The sequence below is a fragment of the Phasianus colchicus genome, chromosome 10 (assembly GCF_987193195.1).
Source record: "Phasianus colchicus chromosome 10, bPhaCol1.hap1.1, whole genome shotgun sequence".
Classification (NCBI taxonomy): domain Eukaryota; kingdom Metazoa; phylum Chordata; class Aves; order Galliformes; family Phasianidae; genus Phasianus; species Phasianus colchicus.
The window spans coordinates 11,629,224-11,655,596 of NC_143445.1; the positions used below are offsets into that span (position 1 = coordinate 11,629,224).

At 35.4% G+C, this 26,373-nt stretch overlaps 1 protein-coding gene across 1 annotated transcript in view; it reads right to left on the reverse strand.

The window, feature by feature from the left end:
• The window catches only part of SLC9A9 (solute carrier family 9 member A9), a 172,627-nt gene that overhangs the window by 115,184 nt on the left and 31,070 nt on the right, over positions 1-26,373 (reverse strand). Inside the window, 2 exon segments of the mRNA XM_031596281.2 lie at positions 13,754-13,859; positions 21,527-21,642. Coding sequence (XP_031452141.2) covers positions 13,754-13,859; positions 21,527-21,642 — 222 coding nt within the window.

Sequence of the window (26,373 nt, forward strand, 5' to 3'; positions counted from 1 at the left end):
ATCTTTGTTCAAAGAAAATCTAGATTTTTTTTAAAGTAAGCAGTGAAGTATGGGTATTTCATTTCTTGTCTGTTAAGAGCTCTGTAAGCTACAGTTCTTGATGAAAATGCTATCCTAAATAGCATTTTAGAATGAGCATAGCTGCTGGAGTGTCTGGATAGTCTGTTGCTTGTAGCAGTAGAATCACAGAAAGGTTTGAGTTGGAAGGAACCTTTAAAGGCCATCTAGTCCAACTCCTTTGCAATGAACAGAGGCACCAACAGCTAAATTAGGTTGCTCAGAGCCTGGTGCAGCCTGACCTTGAATGTCTCCAGGGAAGGAGCTTCCACCTCCTCTCTGGGCAACCCATGCTAGTGCCTCCCTAGCTTTAATGTAAAAAAAAAAACAAAAAAAACAAAAAAAACCTTTTTCTTTATTTTGGAATCATGCAAAGAAGATGGGTTTTGTGATTCCTAAGGCACCTGGATCACACACTGGGTTACCATACCTCAATCCTGACTTGGCACAGCATGTAGCTTGAGATTTGGAGCAATACTTTTCAGCTGTTTTCCAGTAGGGGAGCTTGTAGTCCATTAACAGCAGGTTGCAACTGATATGAATGAATGTCTTGAAGCATAGCTCATTTTGAACTATTTTGTGTTAATACTTCAAACTACCTATGAAATATTCCTTTACATTAGATATTAGTGTGTTTCAAGGATGGATAAAATTCTTTTTCTCTCAGTGAATACATACCCTTCATATGTACTGTTTGCTGTCTCTATGCTGCAGCTGAGATCATAGCTGTTATGGGAATGAGATTTTCAAACCTTGGTACCCTATCCATTTTTTTCAAGGCCTCACCAAACAGATGATAATTTTGGGCTCTTGCTAATCTGGATTTGAGATGAGCCAGTAATCTAAAGAAGAAAATCTTTATAATCGCCTGAGCTGTTCAATCCCACCTACATTTCATTACTGAAAATATTTTCTATATTTAAAAAAAAATAAAAATTAAAAGACTAGGGAAAAATGACTCTGATATCTGAATGAAGTACTATCTTGATAACAGAGCTTTTCTCACAGATATTAGTTCCACTTCTTTTGCTTTATAATAAATGGTTGCAGTTGTTGCCATGGCAATTTTCATTTTAAAAAATGTGTCCAAGTGAAGACAAGAAATGCAGCTGTTATCATGAGAAAGTCTATAATAAATCCAGATGTAAACTGCATGCTTTGATGTTGGCAGTAATAATGTCAGAAACATGTTACATGTTTTGTCGTCTTGATATATGAGGACAGAGATTTAGGGATATTTTGCATTGTAGGGCTCTGCTTGTGAACCAAATATAGCAAATGAATAGAACGAAGCAGAGGGAAATGCACTTCAGTTGCTACAGTAGCTGGTAAGCCTTGAACAGAGAATGATGGTAATAATTCTGTAGAAGCAAGGTAGACCTGAAACTCTCCTTGCTTACCTTTCTGAAAATACACTAAGCTTTTTGGTATTTGCAACTTAAAAAAAAGAAAGAAAAAATCCAAGCCATGGTAGAAATGTTTAAATTACAACCTTACATATTTATTGTCTTACCACTCTGTATCCTGAAGTTTTTTAAAATCACATTTAATGTTGGACACAGTATATTAACTCAAAATCATGAGACAAGGAAGGTCTAATCCAGCCAGTTCCAGCACAAGTAATGATAGATTTGGGAAAACTGCTCAGTATTGGTTAGGTATAGTCCATTCAAGTCCCTCTAGAGAAAAAAAAAAGATGAGAGAACTTCTGAGGATGTGATAGAGGAATAACTCTGAACTTATTCAAAATGAAAAAAAAAAGTGTGGACTTTTGTTTCTAGCACATGCTGACTGGAGTAGGAATTAGTTACTCAAAACATGAGCAAGAGTTTAGAGACAAACTGTATAGTCTGACAGAGTATAGGAGGTGGGCTGGATGAAGTACAGTTGAACAGTGGCTTTGAATCAGTTTTTTTTTTTTTCCTTTCTCCTTGCCTGGAGTTGCAAAAGACCACTTTGGCTGAACCCATTCTGAATTGTAGCTGGCTCTCCACAGCCATGCAATATGTATAAGTGCTTATGCTATAGCTTTTGGACACGTCTGAACTATTCCTTAACCACAAGATTTAAAGAGTTAAGGAAGATCTCCCTTGGTTTAAAATTAATATCCCTGCTTATTATCTGTGGCTTTGACCCAATGTGGATGAATCTCACAGAAATGATACACAACCAAACAATTTTTGCTTCTTGACTTGTAAAGATTCCATGGATTTACACCTAAATATTTATTACAACACACTATTTGCCACCATTTTTTCCCAGACTGGCAGTTTTGTGACACTTAAATATAGCTATTAATTAAAATGAAAGTAATTTCACTAGCTTTATCACCCTCAGAATTACTACAATAAGGAAGTCTTTCCTCACAAACTTATACATTCACCTCACTGTAAAAATACACAGTGGAAACATTCTTCTAGCAATGGGCTCAGTCATGCTAACTCTAGAAATAGAACAAAGAGCTGCAAGCAAGAATCTTAACATAGTCCTAACATATATTTACCATCATTATATAGGAATAAAATACTGTAATAAAAAATATAGCATGAAAGTGGCTCAGGAGATGCAAGTATTTTCGTCAGGAATATTTCCATCTATCCATAACCATTTTCTAGTTTTCTGTTTGAAGCAGAGAACAGTTGTTTGCTATGCATGCTCTTATTCTTATCTCTCTTGCTATCATTTCTTGTTGTGTTTGCTCTATATTAGTAGAACAATGTAGAAAAGGAAAAAGAAACTGATTTTTTTTTTTAAGTGAGTATAAGAAAGCAATGAATGGAAATACAAAATGAAAATACTGTGTTTAAAAATGATTTCACTTCTGTGAAATTTTGTAATGGAGAAATTAGTTAAGAACAGGGCATATCCATTTAATCAATAAATTGTTGGAATGCTTTTTTGTTCAGAGTTGTCGTATTTAAAATTTATTCTTCAAATCCAAATTCTAATGTCGTAGAATCATGATAGAATCATAGAACAGCTTAGATTGGAGGAGGCCTTAAAGATCACCCAGTTTCAACCCCCTTGCCACAGGCTGGCTGCCCCCAACCAGCTTAAACTGCCAGGGCTCCATCCAACTTAGCCGTGAATGCCTTCAGAGACAGGGCGTCCACAGCAATCTGGGCAGTATTGCCAGTGCCTCATCACTCTCTGAGTTAAAAATTTCTTCCTAATGTCTAACCTAACTCGCCACTCTTTTAGTTTAAAGCCTTTCTCCCTTGTACCACCACTATCAGACCATGTAAAAAGATAGTCTTCCTCCAGCTTGTAAGCTCCCTTTAAGTACTGGAAGGCTGCAGTGAGGTCGGTCTTCTCCTCTCTAAGCTAACCAATCCCAACTCCCTCAACCTTTCTTCATAGAAGAGGTGCTCCAGCCCTTAGGTCATCTGGATTCCCTGTTCATGTTACTAGGCCTCCTCAGAAATGTATTGAAATTTCATTAGAACTATAAATAACATATGCATATGGATATTACATTCAAAATATATAGATCATTGTAATTAGCAATTAGTTGGAGAACATCAAAGTACCTAACACATTAAGAGGAAACTGATAAGACTAGATTTTTTTCCTTGATACAATGGTCTTTGCAGCACTTCCTAAGTCCCATTTCCCTAAACAGTGTAGAAACCATTGAGTTTTGTCATGCTGGAGTCTCTCAGAGACATCTTCACCACTGCCACCCTGACTGTCTGACATCTTTCAGCCTAGTTCATACCTGCAGCATGCCAAGCAATACCCTTATTTTAACTGGGCATTGGTTTTTCCTGGTTTGTGACTTTGTCAAACTGATATTGTTTAGAATACATTTCCTTGTTGCATTCACACTTTTCAGAAAGACTTTGTTATTTTTAAATTGCTGCAGAAGAAATCTAGTCATTTTGCAAAAGCAGTATAGAGCAATTACATTTTTTTTTGTCTGTGTTTGACAAAATCCTTGCCTGAGCTAGACTTTTCTCTCCTCAGAAAAGGAAAGAGGAATTTACACATCTGTTACTCCTCTTTCATCCGTAAGAATATATGTCTAAATCTAGTAAATTTTTAAAATTTCTGAAATGTTAACTGACAAATTTCAGCACAGATCTGACAAATGTCATCAGCTAAAAACTTTCTAAGACCTCATTTACATTAGGCTTGTGCCATCTAAAACTTAAGTGTAATTTTTTTCCTGCAATTGTTGCTTCCCAAATTCTGCCACCTGCTGCTACACCAGCCTTCAGAACTGAACTGCAGCATTGCTCTCTTGTCCTCCTCTCTTCTCTGTTTTTCACAAAGAAATGAAGTACTGAACAAAGAGCATACCAGAAATAAAGAGGGGTTATCTCTTGGCTTTAGGGAATGAAGGAGATTGGTTTAACAGATAAGTGCACCAGATGATGCTTTAGAAATAATTTCCATCCATGTAATATGAAAGAAAAAATGACAGGTGACTGCAGCAGTAGTAGTGGAGTAGATCATGCAATTCAGGGGAATGGGTAAACAGAGAGACAGTGGCTGTTGTCTGTTGAAAAGATGAAAGAAAGAGAAGGAGGAAGGCTGGGACCCAAAAAATCAGGTGGAAATGAAAGACTGGAACTCCGTAACTATTGGAATAAGTCCTAAGAACAGAAGTTTCAAATTGTCAAACTATGCAATTGAAATAATGCCTTGAGTATGGAGTAAGGAAGGTTTTCTGTGTATGAAAAACAAACACTAAACATTACATTTGATTAAAATTTTTACAAAAGCTGTATCTCAACTTGTCTTCTGTAAAATATGAAAAAATATTTTGGGCATTAGGTAACTACTGAGTACTTGATAACAGTTTTGCTATTTTGATGTACTTTATGGATGATTCCCCACGCAAACAAAAACACGTATGTACATGTGTACAGATGCAAAAGAATTTCATGCGGAGTGATGTCATTTCACTCTGACGGACTTAGCAGCTTATGGATTTGAGTCTTAAAAGATAAAGGCCTGCAGCTGGAAACAGTTTACCTGATGCTGCTACTAGTCAAATGAAAAATAAAATTTAGAGCAGGTTAGAATGATAGAATTGAAATAAAACTAGCACACAGCTTGTGGAGAGTTCATGGACGTGGGATCAGGAAATAAGCAGCACATTTCTAACAAAGTGCAAGCAGGTTGTTCCTATATATTTTTCACATAATCGCAACCTCATTTACAGAGAATAAAATAATTTTCATGGTTTCATACTGGTGCAACAAAACTTCTATGCCTTTGAAATATCCATGCTCTTCAATACTGTATTTCTGGAAAGGTTTTCAACAGTGAACAGGTATTGGTCGGTACCAGGTAAATAAAAAGGCGAACTTCTCCTCACATTTCCAACACATATTCCTCTTCCATCTGCCCTCCTAAGACTTGAAAACACGTTGATCTATTATAAGAACCAGGCAGATTCTTGCAGACAACATCTCGTCTAGATGAGCTTTCTTTTGGAACAGTTCAAGAGAAATAGCATCAATACATTCATTTTAAACTCTAAGGTTGTCTCTGTAAGTGGAACTAGACTCTGTGTTTAATTATCTTCCTCTCAGAAAATCTGTCTTATTCACTAGAGAAAGGTTATTTGGATAAGAAAAAACAGCTGGAAGAGCTCAGAAAAAAAGCTGACTCGTACCAGTGTGTACTTCAGCTCTGAGTTCCCATAGGAATCTTTGAAATGAAGAAGCTTTGATGTCAATTCAGTCATTTGTGTGGAAAATGTATCTAAATAATTGCCTTTTAGATGTGATTTGCAAGCACTGCAAGCAGCATTCTTAATTCTGAGCTTACATTTCATTTTTTTTTAATGTTATCAGTTTGTTAGTGTATAAGTGGACAGAAATACCTGCAGCTAGTCTGATTTGATTGGTTATGACAAATACAGACATTCCCAGCTGATTTGAGCTAAGTTACATTTTCATACATCCCTAAGGGAAATCTCCAAAACAGTACTTAATGAAATCTATTCCAGTTTACCAGACCACAACTGAAGGCTGCCTATTCAAATAAACTGCATAAACAAAACAGAGTCAATTAGATAACCTATAACTAGAGAGACCTTCATCACGTAATAACGAGAAGCTAAGTAGAATTTTAATACAGTACTAGTATTGGAAGTAGGGATTTGAAATATTTGAAAGTGAAAGAAATACAGTGATGAGGACTATCTCCTAACAAAATTCTGTCCCAAATGTACATTTCCATACTGAATTTTCAGAAATTCCATAGTAACTTCCCCAGTTTAAGCACAGAACTGTTCTGTACAGTAAGGTTCATGGCCAAAAAGAAAGGAAGATTTATTAAGCAAAGACACCACTATGTTATGCAGGATTTCCCCTATTCCAGGAAACCAGCTCTTTTAAAGTTTCTGCTAATAGCAAGCTTGGTCAGCTTCCCAGTGCTTGCATCTCCTGTTCCAGATGGTCAGTGACGTGAAACTCTAATTATCATCAACAAAATAAGCAGGGAACTAAGCCCTCCCTCAAAGGTAAAAAGAGCAGATGGGCAACCATAATTTCATTATTATAGAAATAATAGATTGAAAAGATTCCTCATTCACCTTTTAAAATCACTCAGTAACTTGTTGAACAATTAACTGCTTACTGTTTTAATTTATCAGTTACTCTGTTATTTGTCTGGCTGAGTTGCTACTTGGTGTGTAAGCTTTCTAATAGCAGTATGAAAGTAGCCAAATTCATCTTGTCCAAGGGGAACCAGTAAGCAGAATGTTTGGCTGAGCTTCCATCCAGCATTTTGCTCTCTTACAAGTTTTCAGCAAATTCTATTTTATTCCCTTCTGCAGAATAACAGTTATTCCTTCCTAGGAATCTTTGTGGGAATAATCACAAATGTAATTTATCTGGGTTTATGTGCTTGGTCATTTTTCCAGAAATGTAGCTCACAGACTTTCCACAATCCCCAGATATTTGTCAAGGATTGAAGGTCATGCAAATCAGTACAGTGGAACAATTCTTTGACTGTTGTGAGGCAGGGCTGGTTTCTCTTTGATCCACAAGTTTTAGGTCAGGTTTCACTCCCGTCACCTGTTTAAGCCTGCCACTACTAAGCTGAGATCACAAAAGCTCTAGTTCTGCCAAATTTATTTATGTAACAACAGTTCCAAAGTGTCTGGAGACAAATCCCTGTGTAGAATCTCACTCCTTTCCTGATCTTGGTTCATCACATGATTAGAAGGCACCATTTCTTACAACTAGCAGATCTAGTTCCTGTGCTTTTCACAGTTTCCACTTCATAAGCACCTTTTCAGGTACTACTTAAGAATTTCAAAAGCAGACATTCCTATCAAAACCACATAAATTCCTGCAGAATTGCACCAAAGAAAAATGTTTGTATGTAAAATAAGGTTTTCCTCTATATCCCTATGAGTGAGCAAGCTTTCTTCCCTCGTAAGAGTTTACAGTCTACAGCTTTTTGTGTTACCATTATGATCTGTATTTACATAGCATACCACATCTAGATTTCTTATCATGTCTTGTCTTTTCTCATCCTTGCTTCTTTTTATTCTAGCCGTATCTTCACAAAGTCCATGTGTTGCCTTCACAAGCCCAGTTTCAAACTTTCTCTTTTATACCCACTTCAGCATCTCTTCCTACCCTCAGAAATATATATGCATTTATTTTCTTGAAGGAGGAAAATGCTGCATGTACTAATCCTTTTATCTGTTTCTCCTCTGCCTGATAGCACAGATGCTTCTATTTCTGTCTTTACTTCCAAAGCCAGAAATGTGTCTCTATACAGTGCTTGGCAATGAATGAGCTATATACACTTTTGAAAAAGAATGAACTAGGTTGAACAATTTTGTGTGGGTACATTAAAGCTATTAATTGTGTATGGATAAGTGCCTACTTATGAATAGGGTGTGGGGGGTTTACACTGTTAATTACATGCTGACTTACTTAGATTGCGTGAGTAATACTTCTGCACTTATATATGTGTTAGAAACAAACAGAACTTAAATGAGCAGGGTGTTTTTTCCACTTCAGTAGCTGAAATTATATGGTAATAGATACTAAGAAGCTCTATGGTTAAAATGGCTAAAAAACAAGGGCAGTGTAGAAACATGCTTTTTCACTTCCTTTGACTCAATCCTGAAGCAACCATATTTTTTGCTACTTGATAACAGTTCCTAATAAATCCCAGCAGGAGATATGGAATACAGGCTGACAGATGTCACCATATTCCTAGACTGACTGAACTCCCATTTTGCTGCAGATATGAGGAATTTGAAACAAAGTATAAGAAAGCCTTTTATCGCAGCATATGATACAAAAAGTTTTGAGATAGTAAATATGGAAACCCACAATGTCACTTTTAATGTCCACTTTCCAATGCAGTATAATAGAAAATCAGGAGATGAGAATATTCAGCTATCTTTCCTCTACTAAATTCAATGTGTTTGAGGATCAAAGTGTGACAAAATCTATCCAGAATAATGCTCTAAAAATTGAAGGTCAAAGAAACCAAATCACGGACATTCCATGACAAAAGAAGAAAGCTTAAAATGTTTGTGAAGGGAGCTTCACATCTAGTGAGATGTGAAGAAAACACACATCATACTTTTCAAAACCAACAGTTCCCAATTTCATTATTCAGCAGCATTGTTACAGCATCTCAACATGTCCTGCATAGGACTGCTGATTTTAAAATATACAAAACATGAAATCACAATTAGAAATAAAACCTGCTGATGAAGAGCAGAAACGTAACATTTGCAATTAAGGGATTGTTATGTGAAGAAAACAGTGAAAAAGTTAAGTGAAACATAAAATGAATACTTGTACCTATATCTGGTGTTTATGTAACTTTAGTTTCTCCAGTTTCTGATTACATTTTCCTCCTTTGTAAACTAGTCTCATGTTCAACAATCTTACAATATGATTTAAACCACAGAAGAAGTAAAAATACTGGTAAACAAGAAAGTAACTAAAATCAGAAAGATTTAAAGGTTCTATTTGAGGTCCTCTTTTATTTTGAAGAGATGTGAACCAAACTAAAATTAGTTATATTGTGACTGTACCTATCAGTAAGAATCACCAGTGTGACAGAAGAAATTCTATTGAGTTCCTAAGGCAATTACAGGAATCATTGTCTGAGAAATGTCAGCCTTAGAAGGAGTTAGCATAAACTGAAATGAACTCTGGCTTCCAAGTTATTGTCCTTGGAAATGGATACTGTTTTTCAATAAATTTGTCTCAGTTACCACTGCTATATTATTTTAGAAAGTCCCATATAAGTTTCTGTGGGAACTATGGACAGGAAAGAATGGTTTGAGTGTGACATTAATTTGAATATGATAATACTACACTAGAATGAAAGTATTTTTTGAGCAGAGAGGAGCTGTGCTATGAAAATATTTAAGAGGAGCTATGAAATTTCTTTTACAAAGATCTTCCTTACTAAGCGTCATAAAGCTGATCATCATCTATATAAATTAGTCCTCCACCTTACCCCTCAATACTAGCTCTACTGTCACAAAAACATGGAATAATTGGAGTGTCTTCTTTGTATTACATCCTACTCTAGTGGATAACCTCTGCTATGAAGAAGGAAAGATGAAATTCTCCAAATTATTTGTCACACATTTCAAGTCTTCACAACTATTAAAAATGGGTCTGGATTCTAAGGATGGTTAATTTATCACGTGCAGGTATGGTGTCATATGCTGAGTTACATCATGAAAATAGCACTTGAACTGTATCTGTTAATAGAGAGAACAATCATATTCCAAGAATTCTGGGAAATGAAATATCTTTATCATGGCAAATTGCTTGGTAAATCTTTGAAACAATACATAGAAACATCCTCCTACTAGCATATCATTTAAGGTACTTAAATGGCAAGTCAAACTTCACAAGAAAACTGTTTGCAGTATTACTTTCTTCTCTGCTTCAAAATATTCACACTTCTCACCTTTCTAGGAAAATTAGCATTCTGATAAAGGAGATTATTTCAGAATCTGGAAGATAAAGAGACAAAAGAGAACATGTTTCTGGCTTCTCTCTAAAATCTTATCTTCAAGATTTCCACTTCATCGGTGTATCAAACTGTTTTTAATTGCATATAAGAGAGGGACATGAACTATAATAAATCAGTTTCTTCTTACATGTCACAGTGTCATAGAATCACAGAATCATAAACGATAGGATAGTTTGTGTTGGAAGGAAGCTTAAAGATCATCTGTTTCCCTGCCATCAATTCCCCTGCCGTGTGCAGAGACACCTTTCAGTAGTCCAGGTTTCCCAAGTCCCCATCACACCTGCCATTGAACACTTCCAAAGAAATACAGTGCTGTATGTTGATCCTTTGTTTTGTTATTCATACTAGGTAAAATGCCTGGTGACTTCAATACTATCACTTCTTCTAGGAAAGGAAAAAACCCATCAGGTCCACTGAGCAATAAACAGCACAAGAGCCAGTGAAGAAATGGAGGCATGTCTTTTGTGTAATGATGATACAAACTTCTGACATTGATTACAATGGAAGCATTTATTGTGCAATGTTCTCCTAGAAAATTTATTAGCAGGAAACATACCAATATTCATTAGTGCTTTCCCCATCCTGCACTCGGAGACTGCTCAGCATGAGAAAGATTAGTTTTGCTAAATATATTATCTCCATTCTAATGACCTGTTCAGCTACGTTTCTGCCACATCTCAAGCTATTCAGTGCTGTTTCAACAACATCTTACACACTTTATTCAGCAAATTGCTATGCAAAGGAACAAAAACTTTATGAAGGCAAAAGCTACAGCATGTGCACTCAAAATACACGCGCCTGTTTAATTCAACAAGTGTTGTAAAAAGAGAACAATGAAAAGAGGTGAAAATGAAATAAAAGTTTATTCGTCAAGATCTGCCCCCAAATATTATTGAATTACTAATTTTCAACCAGATTCAACAGTCTTCATCACACAACTCCAATTGAAGTTATGATTTTTAGAATTTGTTCTGCAGCTAGTAAGTGCCAAAGCACACAAACAGCTAATTGCACTTGTCTGTGCAGTACTATTAACATTCCTCAGCAATGATAAACATTCCTGGGTCTAAAATCTATGAAAAAAATATATTGCATTGAATGTTGTGTCCTACAGCTTTCGTAAAAGTTGCCATACCTTCACTGCCAACCTTAAGCAGATTCCTTTCTTTACCCCCTTTCTTGTAACAAGTCATTCCTTCAGACATTAACTTGGTTATTCTGTTAGTTTATGAAACACACTGTGTACTTTTATTCTGTCTTCTGTTTACCACAGTATAAATGTAACTTGTTATTGCTTTTCCATATTTGTAAATATTGTTCTCAAACCTTGTTTAATAGTCTCCTATTACTATAATTATGAATACGTTTGTACCATCCCAAAAAGTGGTATGTGTTACAGAGAAAAAAGCTAGCTGTTCTTTGATAGCAACAGAAAAAATAATATTCTTCATTTAAACTCAGTTTGCTTTACAAGGGCATTAACACACTGAAACTGACATTATTAATAGTGCAGCTTTAATTAAAAAGCTACAGAAAGGAAGTTCATTTTAGGTTGCAGAAACGCAGTATTTGTGCAGAAGCTGATTATTTAAGCCAGAAATTAATGAAATGTGAAACTGATTATGACATATATTCTCTTCAGTCTCTGCAAATTACTTAATCTATTAGAGAAGTCAAAGTAAGTATTACTCACACTGGATAAACAGGCACTACAATAGCTTCCCAATGAAAGGAGATTCTTTAGTTAAAAAAAAAAAGTTCCTAATATTCCATGTACAGCAAAGATATCAGAAGATAACCAGCATTTGTAGCAGACATCCTTCCTGTTGATTATTCTATCAGTTTACAGGCAGAGAGTCCTAACCAAAGTCTGAGTACATGAAAGAGCAGAGGTTAGAAACTCATCAATCATGTATCACTGATAGTGTTTTTTTCCTACTTTTGCTTTGCAGCTGAGTTTTACTGCTGAACAGATCCATCAGTGCTTTGACACTGCAGTGACTGAAAACTAGACATGCTTAAGAGATTTTGGGTTTGAGCTGCTTGTAGCTAACTTTTCCATGGTCTGTGCACCTTGCACTAAGAGACGAAGAGTCTAAATGAGCTATATATGCCTAGGTCTCTATTAAACAAAACCAAATTGAAAACAGAAATAAGTCTCAAGAGTTTTGGTCATGTACATGCTTTGTTCCCATTTTGACAGCAGCATTAATGGATACTTTTCTATCTGTTCTCTCTACTGAGGTTTCCATTCTTTGCTTAGTTTTCCTTTTGTGCGTTTTATTGTCTGACCTACTTGATGCTTCGCTACATGGCACATTCCATCCACACTCACTGAACGTGACAGACATGCTCAGACATTTGGCGGTGTTTGAAAATATTTCTTGCTCTAAAATCAATGCAAGAAGTTTAGTGTAGGTAAATGTAAGTAGGCTAAGTGAAGATGAAAAATGATAAATAGAAATGCTATTTTTAATTTTTTTTCTTCTTTTTTTTAAATTCCACTAGTATAAGATTCTTTATGTCTTTCAGACAAAATGTAAGATTATTTTTTCAAGACTAATCTCAGTAAGTCTGTTCTTCTCAAGGATAGGATGAATCCTAGTTCAAGAAGCTGTATTTTAGGAAAAATAGATGACAACAACTTGGGGCTTGCTGTGTAGCATCTTTAAGCATCCCAGAAAACTGAATTTGCTTTTTAACAGAATTATTTTTCTTTAACATTATCTGCAAGAATTATTTGTTTTTCTAGCAAAGCTCTAGAAAGCATGTAATACATGTAGAGTAATGTTAACTTGAGATCCTGTTAATCATGTACTTAGCATCTGTATTTTTAGGACAACAAATGACTTTTGCTCATCATTTGTGATGCGTGAAGATTCCTGACAATGAAAGGATATAAACAAATTCAAGAAAATATTACCATCTGAAATATTGTCAGATTTAATAGGTGGAAGGAGATAAACTGAGTTACAGCATGCCAGTTTGTGATTTGAATCCTGGAAAATAATAGATTTCATAGGCTGCCCTATGTCCAAGGTCTCTATTGAGCATTATTCAAGATATCTTATAAGGTGGAAAAAGAAATCATGCTGTATAGTAACCTTTCAATCCCGGCCTGAACCACTGATTGAGCACCAGGGGAAGGGACCCAGTCAGTCCTGGGATCACAGGTGAAGACAATTCATCTGTGTGACCAGAAGGGGTGGAGCCTGGCTGCACCTCTCTTAGATCTCATTGAAAGGCTATCTGAGAGTAGGGATCTCTTTCTGGAGATCCCTTCCATGTGGAGTTTTCCTTCTGAGCCTAGATCTTTAGGGCTAGGTGAGCACTTTTCCTTTCTCCTTGTAACACCTTTCCATCACACTAGTCCTTTTGTCATTACATCTCCTGTACTGCTATTCCATTGTGTTGATCTTTCTGATTGTTACACGTGGTAAATTAAATTTACATGTTTTTCAGAATATACTGCTTTCTAAAATGAGGAAAATGAAAGAATTAAATTATGGATACACAATTGCCTTGAAAGATATTGGAATTCTGGTCTTTAACAAATGAAGAACAACTCCAGAATGAAATTTCTATAATGAAAACTTCAAATGCTATATATCTGTACTTGCATAAACTCTATCAGTTTGTGGAGAACTATATAATCAGTTAAAGCTTGTAATTACCTCAGCAAGCAAAGAATTGAAGTGGCTGTACTTACTACGTCAGCACAATAGCTACAGCATCGTTTAGGACACTCTCTCCAAACAGAAGTGTGTACAAATCTGTATCCACGTGCAGCTCATTGAAAATAGCAAGGACTGTCACTGTATGGAGACAAAACAGTGGGTTTCTTATTTTCATATTCCTCTGGCAATTCAAGAAATAAAGCAAGTGTTAGTATATGGGTTTTGGAAAGTCTAGTCTGATTTATTACCTAAAGGGTTAATAACTTAAAAGAGATCAACAAAGGTATATATAATATCCTTAAATCTAGCAATTCTATGTATTTTGCTTCTCCAGCTAATTAGGAAAATACTTTCCTTCTTACACAAAGAATCATGCATAATTCAGAACATCACAGCATACTTTACTGTGCAAAAGGGCTTTGGTGCTGTTGCCAGAGAGTAACGAGGATGCTGAAAATACTCAGGTTTTGCCATTTGTTTTTTGAGTTATGAGAGCAGTGATTTGCATACTTTAAGATGCTTATGGTAACATTTATCCATCTGTAATGTGCATTTATTGAGAAACACTTGAAGGAAAAAATAACCTTGTATCCTGTCCTACTAAAAATACAACCACTTTTACTTTAAGTGCAGCACACTCATAGTCAGGAAGGCTGCTCATCCAGATTAGGACAATTGATACTTACAACCCATTTTAAAGTCCCTTCAATCAATTTAGGCTTCTTTCATTTAGAAATGTAAATCATTTAAACACACATTTGTAAGGGTATTTAGATACTTTTTTCATATTTGGTATCTATGTCCTATAAATTTTAAAGGACACCTAAGTTAATTTATTTCACAGTGTTTTAACCTGTAAACAGATGATCACAGTTCCTTCCTAGACCTACCTAGCATTGCAGAATCTCTAAATGGAAAAAACAAACAAACAATCAAAAAACCCCCAAACAATACAAAACCCAGGATATTCTGTGAATACATATATTCAGATTTTTGCTTATTTAGGCAATGCTGCTTTAATGTGCTAAATGTGGATCCAATTTAGTCTCCCATTCTCTGATGTCATTAGTGTAACAACAGAGTTATTCTCTAAAACGCTTTGCTTCTTCCAGCTTTTGCTCATTAGTTAATTGATTTGGGCTTACACTAATAGTTCCTCCAAAAATGATAGAAGGAAAAAAAAAACAGTGCTTGAATTCCTAGCTTATTGTTGGTATTTAAGTACAGCAGGCCAAGTAAATTAGATTTTTACACATTTCTCTCCTTCTTCTTAACTCCTACAAAGCCAACACATTTTCTTTTTTCAAAGCATATTCTCATTGACTCCCAACTCTACCCTAAAGATCTAATTACAGATCTCTTCGAATAGCAGAAGAATACTTTTATAAACCACGTTTTCCCCCTTTTTTTTTTTTTTTTTTTTTTTTGCCATATGTTGGTCTCAATTACTCATTTTAAGACTATAAACTTAAAATTCTTTTCACTAGTAAATGCTGATTTCTCATCTTCCATTGATTATTCCTAAATATAGAATTTTAATGTTGATTTCAAACTATTGCAAGACTCATGTTGAGTTCTAATTCTTACATTCCAAAGTGTTTTCTATCTCCTCTCAGCATAGTATTGTACATTAAAGAAGCATCCTCTACTGCATTATCCAATTCATTAATGAAAACGATAAATGGTATCTGCACAAGAACGAAGAACTGCAGAATCTTTAGCACATCCATGCCAATTAAGAATTCAGGAGAACATTTTCACCTTGTTTTGCCAAACGTCATCTAGTCATTTACTCAACATCACATTTGACTGGTTTGTGAATGAGAATCTACAAACATACTTTGGAATGGGCATGTTAATACTCAATAATGAAAAAAAGTTAATTTAACTTGCTCTCTAGGTACAATAAGATCCTATCTATGGATTATCTGTGAGTGGTCCTTGTCTAAAACATTCACAATATGCTTTGTCTGATGGATGACTTGAAAATTTAAATTTAAAATTTGAATTTAAAACTTGAGTATTTGCCTTTATATACAACAGTAACATGTCTAATCTGTGAGAACTTTCATACGTAAGTAAAGGTAAGTAGTCTTTAAATACTACATTGCAGTAAATGTGGTCTCCTTGGCTTTCTGAAATATCAGCAAATTTCAACAATCTCTAAGGTTAATGTATCTCTGTTTTGTATTTGAAAAGAACAAGGAAACTCGGACAATAAATGTGACCATTATATAAAGTACTGGTATTACACTGCCTTCATATTCTGAGTAGAAAAATTAATATCTTTCATAACTTATGGCCTAACAACTGTAAAGAAAATGAGAGGAATCTCACTTATGTCTCTCATCAAGTTTCCTTTGAAAATAACAATTCCAATTTTAATTATAGACTCCTTTCCCTGCTAATCCGTCACACCATTCATGGATTAGTTCAGGGGTGAACAAGAAGAAAGTATTAAAATATGTTAATTAAAAGCACATTTATAAATAGGCTTTTATAACCAGTGCAAAAACGTATCATCTTGTGGTATTTATAAACAGTTTTTTTTAATGCAAAATCCTCTGATTATGCGTGAAGCAAGAACTGTTCTTTCCAATAAATACCCTATTTTATCAATGACAACAGAATTGTAACTCACATACTAGGTTCAGCTGTAACCATAGTAACTTCAAATAGAAAAGTGCTTCATGATTATCGATATGACCAAAGGTAAGGGAGGTTGTGTAGCTTAGAAATAGCTGTGCTTCAGCAAACCCTGTGAAGGCAAATCTCTCTTCTCTGCTTGAAATATCAAAAGAAGTGCTAATGATACATGAAATGTCTTTGGATTGGAAGGTCACTGCACAGAATGCGCTAACAACAACAAAAACAAACTGCCAAAGCTGTACTTTCCAGTTATTTTTTTGGTGGTAAAGGCAGAAGTCAATTTTTCTGTTGATCTGTCAGTCTTCTGTCATTTACATTATTCTGTTACAACCACTGCTACCCTGAGGCAGCCTGTTTCTGGGACTCACTGCTGCATCTGCCTTTTGACTGTGGAGGACAATTGATGTCAGAATAACCTTTTCCATGCTCACACATGAGGCAATTTCATTTCACTCAGGAATCTGGAGCTGGGACTCCACTCCCCACATCAGCACCTTTCCACAGTCATTTTGCTGCACGTTATGAACGATGCCATGTACTACAATGCAGAGATAAACAACTGCTCCATCCTTTCTGAAGGAACCACAACAAAAAACCTTATATTAGAAATAAAATGCAATACTAACACAAGGGAAACCCTTTCAACAGTGAAAACACTGCAATAACGGAATTTGTGCAGATGTAATTAATTCTAATTTAATTAAAATTTGAGTAGATTAAATCACAAGAAGACATGGTTACACAAAACACATGACAAATGATACCTGTTTATCAGAATGAAGAAAACTATATGTATTGGTTTGACTTTTTGAAGACTAATGAAGGATGAATTTGATACACTTTTAAAATCCTATTTCTCAAAAATTAAATCTCTCACACAAAGTCTTTCTGCTGAAAATGAAAAGATATTGGAGGGAGATACACATTTTTTTTGAAGAGTGATTCACTTGAAAGAATCCTGGCTTTGTCTTGTAAAGTTTTTACTTTATTTTTTCTAGAAAGCTAACGTTTTTGGGGACATCTGTAAGTATGACAGACATTTAGGGATAACAGTCTATACTACAGAAATGTAGAAACATAAGTAAATATATGAGGGAATGAAGATTCTTAAATTGTAACGCTCAAAGCAATTTTGTTTTTAAATTTTTCCTTTCAGTTAACATTTGGTCTCATACTTGCATTTGTATTAGTTTGTGAAAATTCAACTGCATTGACTGGAAATTAGATATAGGAATCTCAAACCCAATCTAAAGTATATCCAGCCATAATTACTTTTCTTAATTGTTATTCAAGTGCAAGTTTTCTATATAAGGAAACCTGTAGGATATTGGAGACTGTTTTCTCAATTTTATGCAAAAAAAAAATCTATATTGAAGATCTTTAAATACATATAGAATGCTTTGTCTTTATTTCCTTCTTCCTGACAATTTCAGGAACTTCTAACTGGCATATTTGTTTACTGTCCTGGTAGTAAAATTCTTCATTTAACATGTAAGCATCTACCATCATTTTTACTATTACAAATAAGGAATTCAATCAAAAAAAAACTTCCCCCAAGTCAACAGATCTGTTTTAACAACTTTTGAGACTTGATTGCTGTTCACAACCATGGGAAATTAAAACTGTTTTTGAAATGAGTTTATAATCCTGCCAGTGAAAAAATTAAATTAAAAATCAGGCAGCATATCTGACAGGAATTTCTTATTTCACTCTAGGACTGTACGACATTATTCTATCGTACTTTCAGACACCAACAACATTTTACCAGAAATTGCTCTTCATTAAAGCTACATATCATACATAAAATCATTAGACTCATTATTTTATATGGTCTAACATCTATCAGTCCCCAGGAGACCATGTTTTAATTGAACCTGTAATTTCAGTGAGCTCTTTGTATGGTTTGAAATCAAAATTTACTATCAAATTCTACAACACAGTGAAATATTTTCTGCAATGTCTACCATTAATGTAAGAAAAATATTCATTCAAAATTCTGTAAGGCATGGGTCAGAAATTCACTGATAAGTTTACTTAAAGATGTAACAGCTTAGAATCTTGTAAATAGATAACAAAAAAAGTAAGACTGAACATTCAGACAACTCTTGGACACATATACGGGCACTCTATATAAGTGGAAGAATAATTAAAAGTAGCATTAATAGCTGATACAGTTAATAGTTATTAGGTATGGAGTTATTAGCTGAGAAAAGTAGTTCTCGTTACTTCTTCTTCCTTCCAGTGCATTTCTCTCTCTCTTTTTTTCTCTCATGACTCTTCTAGATTACTCAGTGGTGATTTAATACTATTATAGCCAAAATCACTCTGTTTGTCTTATACATATCTCCTTATAAATCATTTACATTTTCATTTGGGGATCTAAATAGAGTTGGAATGGAAAATGGGAAAAAAACTAAGCCAACAACACAACTCTATTCATAGTACAATCAAGAAGTGTACTCAGTTGCTTTAAGCAACCTTTTATTCCAGAAGCAATTATTTGTCTTATGTTTAATTTGTGCTTTTAGTTTCTGTGTTCTTCTCTTGCTGTGAGGATGGGCTCCAATCATGGGCTGAATATTATTAAAATAGTTGGGTGGTTTCATAAGTGGCAGCATGTTGTATGTTTCATTTAATTTGAGAATAACAATTTGATGCAGCTTTTACAGCAGTCTTACAACAACAAATAAGTTGTTTTACATGATATTTTTAAGCCATCAGGATGATAAATTACAAGCTGTCAAAGTCTTTTGTTAAATATTGAGGTTTCTTTTAATGAATGGAACAAATTTGTGGAACAGTGTTGCTTTTTATCATACATTTCTTAGAGAAGCTTGTCAGGAATAGTTAATACTAACACAGCATGCCATGTGCATCATAAAATGCTTTTTGTTCTATTTCCTTTAACTGCTGAACTGGAAATTTTGCAAAAATCCAGTGTATTCTTTTTACTTTGTCTCTTTTACACGGTATTCACAGCATCACAGAAATGTAGTGAATCTACTAAAGCAGCTGTCCTAGAGTAGGTAGCACAAGAAATTTTCAGGTAGATTTTGAATATCTCCAAGGAAGGACACTCCACAATCTCTCTGGGCAGCCTGTTCCAATGGTCTGTCACTCTCACAGTAAATGATTTTTTCCTCATGTTCATATGAAATGTGTTCCAGTTTTTACTCACTGCCCCTTGTCCTGTTGCTGCACATGACTGAAAAAAAAGTCTGCCCTCATCCACTTGACTTTCACTCTTTAGATATTTATAAGCATTGATAAGATTACCTCCCACATTTCTTCAGGCTGAATAATCTCAGGTCTCTCAGCCTTTCCTCATGTGGTAGCTGCTTCAGTCTCCTATCATCTTTGTAACACTCTGCTGGACTCTCTTGAGTAGTTCCTTGTCTATCTTGAACTGAGAAGCCCTGAACTGGACACAATATCGCAGGTGCACTTGAGTGCACCCTCAGCAAATTTGCTGACGACACCAAGCTGAGTGGTGCAGTTGACAGAAGGAAGGGATGCCATGCAGAGGGACCTCAACCTTGAACGGGGGGGGGGCATGTGAAGCTAATGAGGTCCAACATAGCAAAATGGAAGGTTTTGCAATTGGATCAGAGTAATCCCAGATACATGTACAGGGTGGGAGAAGACCTCTTTGAGAGCAACCTTGAGGAGAAGGACCTGGAGGTCCTGGTGGATGAAATACTGAACATGAACCAGCAGCATGCTGTTGCACTTGGAAGGGCAATGGTATCTTGGGCTCCATCAGAAGAGGGGTGGCCAGCAGGGATGGAGAGGTGATTGTTCTTCTCTACTCTGCCCTCGTGAGGCCCCATCTGGAGTACTGGGTCCAGGTCTGGGGCCCCCAGTACAAAAAAGATGTGAAGCTGTTCAGAGAGGGTACTCACCAGGGCAGAGCAGAGGAGGAAGATCACCTCCTTTGCTCTGCTGTCCACATACTTTTTAACTCACCCCAAGATACCAGTGGCCTTGGCCACAAGGGCACATTGCTGGCATATGGCTAATCTGTTGTCCACCAGGATGCCTAGGTCCTTTTCTGTAATGTACAGAAGATATCGAATGTTATCTTTTCACCTCCTTTTTCACTGTGTTTCCAAGGATGCAAAAAGCAGTACTTTATTCTAGTGCCAGAGTGCTGACTATAAACATATTCTATGTAACTAAAACTTGCTAAGTCTATGAATAACTTTGAGGTCAGCTCTGCTTTAATTATTAAGGTGGATAGTAAGATCTCCAGAGTTCTCTTTGAATCTAAATGATTTTCTCATTTTAAAACTCCATATTTCAGATTCAAATTTTGAATCTATTTCTCTCACACTTGGATGCTTACTGTAACTTTAGCTTTAAATCTAACATCTGCAAGCTCATGTCAACATGTTGGCATCTATATTTTCAGAATTGTAATTACCATGCAACACTGCATTCAAATTTTAAACTGATCCCTTATAAAAATATTTATACAGTGAGATCTGAAAGCTAGCTCCATATATCTTTAAACTGGGTTAAATCACACATTTTATAAATGATCTGGATGCGGGACTTGAATGCATACTAAGTCTGCAGATGATACTAAATTAGGAGGAGCTGTTGATTCACTAGGTGGTTGAGAAGCCTTGTAGACAGATCTTGATAAATCTGGGCAATCACCAACTTTATAAAATTTAGCAAGACCAAGTGCCAGATTCCGCATCTAAGATGGGGCATCCCTGGATGTATGCACAGAGTGGAGGATGAGATATTGAAGAGCAACCCCACAGAAAGGGATCTGGGGATTTTGATTGACAGCAAGTTGAATCTGAGGCAGAAGTATGCCCTGGAGCCCAAAGGGCCAACTGCACTCTGGAGTGCACCAGGGCCAGCAATAAACAGATAGCTGTCTTGAGAACTTGAGAAAAACGTTATTTCAGTCACGTCAGCAACTGCATTTATAAGGTTTGAGAACTTCACGTAGGTAAAACAGTTACTAAAACAATTTGCAGTAGGAATCTTTGGAGGCACTTTGTCTTATGATAATCAGAATATCAGATATTTATCAACTAGAGGTATCAAAATCAAGAAGAACTTACAGTTCAAACATTTTGATGGCATATACAGACATTATTTTCTTATTTACTTGTCTGAGTTTTGAAAATAAGTGTTACCTGGATCTGTGGCAGACATCAGTGATCCAAAAAATAAACAGTCAGTGAAGTGGAATTCCCATCCTTTTAACTGGCCAATGTGTACCATGGCCTTCACAAAACCATACATTATCAACCTGTCATAGGAAAGACAAGATAGTCGTGAAGACACAGTATATAACACTTTTGCTAGTTTCACAATATTAAGCAGTTTCTTGTTCTCTTCAGCTTCTTTTAAATAACCATACCATTTGAATAATGAACATAAATTACTGTCATAAAAATTCTATTTCCTATTAAACTATTCCAGCACCATTAAACTTTATAGACAGTTCAAATGCAAAGACTTTTATGAATAATTGCCCTCTGCTGTTGGCAAAGGACAATACTTCAAGTTGTTTATTTTTCAGAAGGAAAGATAATGTAAGCCGAAAAAGACATTATCAAGACAGATTTGCCTAATGTTATAGAGCCTTTACACAAAGACAGTAAAAATCAGCTGTGTGGTTTGTTCTAACATTTTTAAATTAATCATCTTCATAGCCATTAGCTTTTAAATATTGTATTCAAAATTCCCGATGAATTTTTAAATGAGGCAGACGTTTCACAGCTCACAGTGTTTCACAGTGAGGCAACAAAGTCACACTTCAAAATGCACTGCTGAACCTCCCATAGATTCACACAAAGTGTTATCAGTGGTTTATATAATTCATTAATAATTTCAGAGATGTGTACTCTAAGAATAACACTGAAATGTCTTTAGGAAAATAAATTTACTTATTGTTAAAATCTGTAGTATATATATATTTTAAATGTATATTTCTGATCTAGTTAATATGTAAATCACTCCAAAAGTAATGGCTCCTATTTATTTTCATGGAAACTACAACTGATATGAGGAGTGCAATAACACTGTTTGACAGAGCAAATTTTCAGCTACAAAAACCTAAAAAGAGGGAAACAGGTCATCATAGAATTCCCCAGTGGTCAGAAATATTTTTGGACTGTTTAAGAAACTGCTGGCTTAAATGAATCCAAAGAATCTGTACTTGCACCTCATCCACCTGGCACATTTGAAAATATGCACACAAATCCTTTCATACTGAGATGAACTTTTAAAACTTAGTTGTTATCTTTTCTTTAAAAGCTGTATGTTTTTAATAAGGGCTGTACATTATTCAAAGTGATCATTTATCATCACTCAGAGTGACTTCTTATTGGACACAGCCACACAAATTGAAAAAAATGAAGTGCTCTTAACATTATAGAACACATTGCTTTCATTTTCCATTGTCACTTTCTACTCCTCTCAAAATTCAGTTTCTTATTATCTCTCCAGATTACACAAGAAGTTTGGCACAGAGGCTATTTTGAAAAGTGGAAATCAAAGGGCACTTCTAAACTGGAGTAACTTCTCTGATGTTTGTAAAATTAATTGAACTATGGGTGAGAGTTTGCTCTCTGGAAAATCATTTAATAAATTTGCCGTAATACAATCTGCTTACTATTAATGAATTTGATTTTACCTCATTGCATTTATCTATACGTATCACAAGCTGAGCATGTAACATGATTAGTTTTTTACAGATTTACTTTTTAAATAAAAATACTTCCGTTACTCTCCATTAGAAATCAGATCCTTTTCTCAACTTTATAGGTTAGAACTAAGAAATGTCCTCTTACATCACAGAAGTTACTCTGTATCTTGGAGTGCTCAAACCAAGGTCAAGTCCTAACCCTATGCATTCCAGCTAATTTTTTATTCAAAATTGTTTGTTCAAAAATGCCAGCCTTGCTTTAACATTTTATTAGCTGATAGAGATTGTTCAGGTGATGCAGTCTAGTGTAGACAAACACAAACAATAAAGCAATTTATCTATGACAAATGTTAACAACAAATCTCTTTAGAGAAAGAATTAATCCACTGTGACTTTTACACTACATATTTAAAACTGGAATCTCATCCGGATACTTGAGCTTCCAACTGCAGTGACATTAAACATCATAAAATGCTGCACAACATAACTGCTCTTAATGGAAATCCAAGGAGAAAAGCATACACCAGTGACAAGTTTCAGCAAATCAAATTGCCTTAATAATCTTCAACAGTCCATTTAGTATACATTTGAAATAAAAGTATTATTAAAATATCAGTTATAAAGATATAAATAAGGTGTTAGTACTCTTGAATTTTCACCGGAATGTTGCTTTCCCACTGGAATACATTCCCAGTCCAGTCCACACTGTTTATGAAGAGTAGGCTATTGACACAGATCAAGTTAATGAACAATATAAAACAATACTTCTGTTTTTCCATCTGTCAAATAATCTTTGTTACTGAATTTTGTATCAGAACTGAGATCTCCAGGGCTCAATAAAGAAAATAGAAGCCCAGCTGCAACTAACATAACATATTTCCAATATAGCTTTGAAAATCTTGCCTTTAAAATACACTTGCAACATAATTCATATGCGTCTTAGATCATGTTTTTAATCTACTTCAATCTTGTAGATTCTTTGGGAAAGTGGATGCCCCTTCAGTATGAGACCTTTCTCTCTGTGCCCTGAGCAATACTTCTCTGATAATAAACATTATAAATTAATTGCTGTTTTCTACATGTAAGTCTGAATTTTGCATTTTTGCTGTGAAATATGCATCATTTAGAGGTCTCTATTAGTCACTTGAGATATCATTCTTTTTTTCCCATAGTGAAGAAGCATGTATAGTTAGTGGAACAAAAAAATACAAGCAACAGATCTAAGAAGAGACTTAGACACAAGGCTCTTATGTTGAGAATAGGAATCCTGAGTTGCTGCCTAGAACCTTGCTATCCTTTATTTTCATCAGTAAAGCTCCTTAACTCCCTTACCAGTCTTTGAGGGGTGAAGGAGGTTTTCCAGCACTGTGTAATGAAGGTACTGCTTGTTCAAAGATCTTTTTGCATTCCTGATCTAGTGAATGACCGGTCTCGCCACAAAGATCTGTTAGAGAGTTGCTGGGCACAAAGGTCAAAGATGAATGAAAAAGGGATAGTTCCACTTTGCTTTCCCCTTTTCCTCAGTTCTCTGATACATAAGGTGTGTGAGCCTCAGGTTCAAATTCCTGCTTCACCTTGTTAACCTTCTTCATTTTCATTAGAGAAGAAGCTGAAGAGAGACTCCAGGTTCCTAGTGCCTAGAAGCTGCTTCAACTTGCTTAGCATTAGCCATTATTCATTAAATTAGACAGCTGGGAAGTGTGTGAATATGTATGTTTGATGTGGTAACAGATGACCTTGGTCCTCATCTTGGGTAAGGGAAAGTCTGAGCATGAGGCTACCACACATTGATGTCTAATTCTTTTCTCCTCTATTCCTTCAGCTTTGTTTAGGTAATTTGAAGATGTGGATTTTGCTAGGTGACAAAGTGTCTCAATCCATAGCTGTTTTGGATCTAGAAGTATATTAAAGGAATAATGTATAATCACTATTTAGCAGGGAATTTATTTTGGGTTGCCCTACCCTCTTATCATGAATAAATATGCAAATTCATCAAATTCCCTGTATGACCTGAATAGAAAAATATTTTAGAGAAAAAAGGTGTGTAAACTGAATAGTAATGAACAGTCACTGAAGACTTCTCAGACTCGGTGGTGGCTCACTGCTGCAAACAATATTTGTGAATAACTGATTTGGTCAATGATTTGGAATATTAATAAAGGAATACAATAGAAGAAAAAAACTCAGCTGTACTGTAGGAGACCTGACATTTTCTGCACCCAACATAATATTATTTGAAAGCATGGGGAATATCACATGAAGCCAGAACATGTATTTTTTGCCATTTAACAGAAAAGGAAAAAACAGAAATGTAAATGAAACACAGGAGAATTTAGAATTTTCCAAATTATGCAAGACTGGCAAGTACAAAGTGCCTCAGCTCTAAAATATGCTACACACAATGTTGTCATTGCACAGAAGAGGAAACACCATATAAATATTTGACTTGAAGTCAGAATCATTTTCTGGGAAACTGAGCTTTCGTTACAAGTATTTCTGGTGTGAATAAACAAGTAGACCACATGAAATCTCAGTAGAACACAAAATAAACTTCAGACGTAAAAAAAAAATTAAAAAAAATCAAAGTAAATAACAGTTACTGAAGAACCAGAATAACAATTCTGCATAGCACTTGTGGTTCCAAGCATCTGGCCTGCATTAAAGCTTACCTGTGTGAATAAAGAGGAAATAATATGTTTGTTAGAGGTCCAGTTGGTTGGGGTCTTTTTTGTTTGTTTGTTTTGTTTTGTTTTGCTTTTTAATTCCCACAGTTCAGTTGGTACAATTTTTTTTGCTGTGCCTTCAAGAATGGAGTATGTAGAGAGCATTGGCTGTCTGGGTAATGCTGGATGTTTACAGAGAGCTTATGAATACAGATGCTCTCAAGGAAGTCTAGTCTGGGACTGGGACATTCTAGACCAGCTGCTGTTTAAATGTAGAGGAAGAAAAGAGCTCTCTCCTAAGGAGTAACTATTTAAATGCTCAGGAGAAGCTGCACATAACTGTGCAGTTTACAAGAGTTTCTTTTAGCAACAGCTGGTTTTAAGAAATCATGTGAGAAGAGATACTGAAATTGCTTTGGGGGTTTTGGGTAAGCTCTGAAAGTTCTGAATATTAAAACATCTGTCCAAAACACAGCTAGTAAATACGAAATTATTTGTAGTTTTACAGTAAAAGCCAGCAGGGTGTGTTTGATGTAGAATAGAAGGAGGCTATAGGAAAGATTTAAAGCTGTCAACAATTTTAACAGAAGGGTTGAATAGCCACAAATGGGGTCAGATTACATCAGGGAAGGCATGAGGAAAAAGATACTGGAGTCACCAAGAGAGG